Source organism: Bombina bombina, chromosome 5 (genome assembly GCF_027579735.1).
Source record: "Bombina bombina isolate aBomBom1 chromosome 5, aBomBom1.pri, whole genome shotgun sequence".
Lineage (NCBI taxonomy): Eukaryota > Metazoa > Chordata > Amphibia > Anura > Bombinatoridae > Bombina > Bombina bombina.
The window spans coordinates 303,116,950-303,122,949 of NC_069503.1; the positions used below are offsets into that span (position 1 = coordinate 303,116,950).

The 6,000-nt window shown below is 40.1% G+C and overlaps 1 protein-coding gene across 1 annotated transcript in view; it reads left to right on the plus strand.

Moving 5' to 3' along the window:
• The window catches only part of LOC128660300 (cytoplasmic dynein 1 intermediate chain 1-like), a 178,867-nt gene extending 173,728 nt beyond the window's left edge, over positions 1-5,139 (plus strand). The window contains exon 3 of the mRNA XM_053714081.1: positions 3,952-5,139. Coding sequence (XP_053570056.1) covers positions 3,952-4,059 — 108 coding nt within the window. The 3' untranslated portion in view covers positions 4,060-5,139. The remainder of the gene's footprint in view (positions 1-3,951) is intronic.
• Positions 5,140-6,000: the final 861 nt, after the last annotated feature.

Here is a 6,000-nt window from a genome sequence, read left to right on the forward strand (position 1 = left end):
ATTTGATCAAACTGCAGTATTGCAACTGTTATATCAACAAAAAGGACATACTTGCAAATATATATATATATTTAATTCAAATTTTTTTTCTAGGTATAGCGCATTTTATCATTATTGCTAATTCTTTTATTATAGACGCCGCTTTTCATCTCCCTAAGTTAGCGGCAAAGAATTCAGGTTTTGCCATTTTAGCGCGTAGAGCGTTATGGCTTAAGTCCTGGTCGGCTGATGTGTCATCTAAATCCAAGTTTTTGACCATCCCTTTCAAAGGTAAGACCCTATTCGGGCCTGCACTGAAAGAGATCATTTCAGACATCACTGGAGGGAAAGGCCATGGCCTTCCTCAAGATAAGTCGAATAAGTCAAGGACCAAACAAAATAATTTTCGTTCCTTTCGAAACTTCAAGGGTGGTCCCGCTTCCTCTTCCCCTGCGGCAAAACAAGAGGGGAACTTTGCGCAATCCAAGCCAACCTGGAGACCTAACCAGGCTTGGAACAAGGGTAAACAGGCCAAAAAGCCTGCTGCTGCCACTAAGACAGCATGAAGGGGTACCCCCCGATCTGGGACCGGATCTAGTAGGGGGCAGACTCTCTCTCTTTGCTCAGGCCTGGGCAAGAGACGTTCGGGACTCCTGGGCCATAGAAATTATACCCAGGGGTACCTTTTAGATTTCAAAGATTCTCCTCCAAGGGGGAGGTTCCATCTATCTCAATTGTCTGTAAATGAGACAAAAAGAGAGGCGTTCTTATGCTGTGTAGAAGACCTCTTTACCATGGGAGTGATCTGTCCAGTTCCGAAAGCAGAACAGGGACAAGGTTTCTACTCCAATATGTTTGTGGTTCCCAAAAAAGAGGGAACCTTCAGACCAATTCTAGATCTCAAGATTCTAAACCAATTCCTAAGAGTTCCATCCTTCAAGATGGAGACCATTCGGACTATTTTACCAATGATCCAGGAGGGTCAATATATGACCACTGTGGATTTAAAGGATGCGTATCTACGCATTCCTATCCACAAAGATCATCACCAGTTCCTCAGGTTTGCCTTCCTGGACAGTCATTACCAGTTTGTGGCTCTACCATTCGGGTTGGCCACGGCGCCAAGAATCTTCACAAAAGTGCTAGGGTCCCTTCTGGCGGTCCTAAGGCCGCGGGGCATAGCAGTGGCGCCTTATCTAGACAACATCCTTATTCAAGCGTCGACTTTTCAACTAGCCAAGTCTCACACGGACTTAGTGTTGGCCTTTCTAAGATCTCATGGGTGGAAGGTGAACGTGAAAAAGAGTTCTATTATTCCTCTCACAAGAGTTCCATTCCTGGGAACTCTGATAGATTCGGTGGACATGAAAAATTTTCTGACGGAGGTCAGGAAATCAAAGATTTTAACCACCTGCCGAGCTCTTCATTCCATTCCTCGGCCGTCAGTGGCTCAGTGTATGGAGGTAATCGGACTAATGGTAGCGGCAATGGACATAGTTCCGTTTGCTCGCTTGCATCTCAGACCACTGCAACTATGCATGCTCAGACAGTGGAATGGGGATTATGCAGATTTATCTCCTCAGATAGATCTGGATCAAGAGACCAGAGACTCTCTTCTTTGGTGGTTGTCACAGGATCACCTGTCCTGGGGAATGTGTTTCCGCAGGCCAGCGTGGGTTATAGTGACGACGGATGCCAGCCTACTGGGCTGGGGTGCAGTCTGGAATTCCCTGAAAGCACAGGGTTTGTGGACTCAGGAGGACGCCCTCATACCGATAAATATTCTGGAATTAAGAGCGATATTCAATGCTCTTCAGGCATGGCCTCAACTGGCTTCGGCCGGATTCATGAGATTTCAGTCGGACAACATCATGACTGTAGCTTATATCAATCATCAGGGGGGAACAAGGAGTTCCTTGGCGATGATAGAAGTTTCCAGGATAATCCGATGGGCAGAGACTCACTCTTGCCATCTATCAGCAATCTATATCCCAGGGGTAGAGAACTGGGAGGCAGATTTTCTAAGTCGCCACACAGGACTTGGTATGCAGACCTGGTGGACATGCCATCTCTGCCACCATGGACTCTGCCACTGTGACAGGACCTTCTGATCCAAGGTCCGTTCAAGCATCCAAATCTAATTTCTCTGCAACTGACTGCTTGGAGATTGAACGCTTGATTTTATCAAAGCAGGGTTTCACCGAGTCGGTCATAGATACCTTGATTCAGGCTCAAAAGCCTGTCACCAGGAAAATCTATCATAAGATATGGCGTAAATATCTTTTTTGGTGCGAATCCAAAGGCTACTCATGGAGTAAGATCAGGATTCCTAGGATTTTGTCCTTTCTCCAAGAATGATTGGAGAAGGGGCTATCAGCTAGTTCCCTAAAGGGACAGATATCTGCTTTATCAATTCTATTGCACAAGCGTCTGGCAGATGTTCCAAAAGTTCAGTCGTTCTGTCAGGCTTTAGTTAGAATCAAGCCTGTGTTTAAACCTGTTGCTCCGCCATGGAGTTTAAATTTAGTTCTTAATGTTCTTCAAGGGGTTCCGTTTGAACCCATGCATTACATAGACATTAAGCTTCTATATTGGAAAGTTCTGTTTCTAGTTGCTATCTCTTCAGCTCGAAGAGTTTCTGAGCTATCTGCTTTACAATGTGACTCGCCTTATCTTGTTTTCCATGCTGATAAGGTGGTTTTGCGTACCAAACCTGGGTTCCTCCCTAAGGTTGTTTCTAACAGGAATATCAATCAGGAAATTGTTGTTCCTTCTCTTTGTCCTAATCCTTCTTCTAAGAAGGAACGTCTGTTGCACAACTTGGACGTGGTTCGTGCCTTGAAGTTTTATTTGCAGGCAATCAAAGATTTTCGCCAATCTTCTTCATTGTTTGTTGTCTATGCTGGAAAGCGTAGAGGTCAAAAGGCTACGGCTACCTCTCTTTCCTTTTGGCTGAAAAGCATCATCCGTTTGGCTTATGAGACTGCTGGACAGCAGCCTCCTGAAAGAATTACAGCTCACTCCACTAGAGCGGTGGCTTCCACATGGGCTTTTAAGAATGATGCTTCTGTTGAACAGATTTGTAAGGCTGCGACTTGGTCTTCACTTCATACATTTTCCAAAATTTACAAATTTGATACTTTTGCTTCTTCAGAGGCTATTTTTGGGAGAAAGGTTTTGCAAGCAGTGGTGCCTTCAGTTTAGGTTCCTGTCTTGTCCCTCCCTTCATCCGTGTCCTAAAGTTTTGGTATTGGTATCCCACAAGTTAGGATGAATCCGTGGACTCGGTACATCTTGCAAAAGAAAACAAAATTTATGCTTACCTGATAAATTTTTTCTTTTGCGATGTACCGAGTCCACAGCCCTGTCTATTCAAGACAGATAGTATTTTTTATGTAAACTTCAGTCACCTCTGCACCTTATAGTTTCTCCTTTTCTTCCTTGGCCTTCGGTCGAATGACTGGGGGGTGGAGTTAAGGGGGGAGCTATATAGACAGCTTTCCGTTTCTTCCTTGGACTTCGGTCGAATGACTGGGGGGTGGAGTTAAGGGGGGAGCTATATAGACAGCTCTGCTGTGGTGCTCTCTTTGCTACTTCCTGTCAGGAAGGACAATATCCCACAAGTTAGGATGAATCCGTGGACTCGGTACATCGCAAAAGAAAGAAATTTATCAGGTAAGCATAAATTTTGTTTTTTATTTCTTTCTTATTACCGTATATTATTATATTCAGTACTATGAAAATTAGCAGAACTGTACAAGTAATAAGAATATTACACACACACATGTGTATATAGGTTTTTTTAAGTATGAAGTCCAACATCAGACCTTGTCAAAAAAATAATATATTTTAGTAGAGAGATTTGTGGAAAAAGTAATGTTAGACAGTTCTAGTAAATTAAATATTACCCCATTACCAGAATGTACAGCTAAAAAATGATTGTGCCTTATTGCCTTCTTTGTGTTTTCACAGTTTGCTGTACCGCATAGTGACGAGTGGAGCCGCTTTGCCCGCACGCTCATGGAGATTCGTGCTAACAGAGGAGATGGGGAGGAAGAAGCAGTAGAACTGTCAACTTGATAGATGAATGTCTGTCTTACAAAACATCATATTTGCATATACAAGTAGCATCATTATCCTTTGACTTTATAAAGTGACAGTCCTGCTTATGCAGCAGCTTTTAGTTAAAGCAGTAAACAGCTGTGATGAAATTTACTGTGCTCTTTTTCTGGAATGACTTGTAGTTTAACATTCCATTTTTCTGCCTAAAGATATCTCTGAGAGAATAATGATTATAACAAAAAAAACTATGAATTAAAAAAAATTAAATCAATGGGCTATGGTTTAACACAAAATACAAAATATTTAGTTTTTTGTTTTCTCATTTAGTCAATTTAAAGGGACACTGAACCCATTTTTTTTCTTTCATGATTCAGATAGTATAGGCAATTTTAAGCAACTTTCTAATTTACTCCTATTATCCATTTTTCGTTCTCTTGCTATCTTTATTTGAAAAAGAAGGCATCTAAGCTAAGAAGCCAGCACATTTTGGTTCAGAACCTTGGCCAGCACTTGTTTATTGGTGCTGTCCAATCAGCAAAGAGCAACCCAGATTGTTCACCATAAATGGGCAGGCATCTAAACTTACATTCTTGCTTTTCAAATAAACATACCAAGAGAATGAAGAAAGTTTGGAAATAGGAGTAAATTAGAAAGTTGCTTAAAATTGCATGCTCTATCTGAATTACGAAAGAAAAAATTTGGGTTCAGTGTCCCTTTAAGGCTTATACACTATGGACCTTTAATGGCCGTTTTCTCCGTAATTACAAATATGGTACAAACTACTACTGAAGCATTTTCTTTGCATTTAATATCATGACATACAATTTACAATACTTTTGAAATTAGTATTTTGAAGCATTACTAATGACCAATGTTACTGAAGAATTATTAATGGGTAAACTACAAATAAATGCATCTTTGTGATAACGGAAATAAGGGAAAAGAAAGACAAAAAAAGAATCAATGGCTATGTGCTAGGTAATGCAGCTTCTGTTGTAGGGGTGTGCTGTCATCTTGATCAAACGTTTTGATTTACAAATAATCAGACTGTATGCTTTTCATGCCATTAATCAATAAATATGGATCTTTGTTGTGTTACCCTTTTTCTTTTCAAACTTGTGTCGTAAAACAAAACGAGCATCAGACAGGGCTGTTAGGTATCATATTCTAGAACAGTTTGCAGAACATAAAAGAGATCTAAAAGCTCAGCTCTGTAAGAAAACAATGAGGAAAGGAAGGTCACCTTTGACCTTTACCGTGGTTGAATGTCAAATGCATTGATCTCTTAGCTGGTGTTGTGAATTATTTTATCTAATAGTTATAAGACCAGTTGGGTCAGCATTACACAAATTACTATTAATTGGTAAACATATTTACAGAATTCTGTTGGTGCCCCTTTGGTCGATTTTTTATTCATATTGATTTACAGCAATTGTTATTGTAGAGCAGTAGATCCCAGTCCTTTTTGCCTTAGAATGATCCTTTCAGTACTTTTGAAATTTATGTAATACGGTCATTTATTTTGTATACGTCTGACACTTAAAGGACCATTAACTAGAGTAGAATTGCATTATAAACAAGAGTACGGTATAGCAAAAATGCAATGCATTAGCATTAATTCTAAAAAAAAAAAAAAGTACTTTTTTTTCCCCATTTGCCAGCCCCCTGTATTATGTGACAGCTATCAGCCAATCACAAACTCATACATATACACTCTGAACTCTTGCACATGCCCAGTAGGAGTTGGTGCCTCTGAAAGTGTGCATATAAAAAGACAAACATTAATAATGAAAGTAAATAAAACTGCAAGTTCTATCTGAATTGTGAAAGTTTAATTTTGACTTTAGTGTCTCTTTAAAGAACTTCATTAATAACATACAGTGATATCAAATTAAAAATACTGTGACTTAAGAAGTTTACATGGCTAGTATTAGACAATGGGCTTGATTCAATCAAATG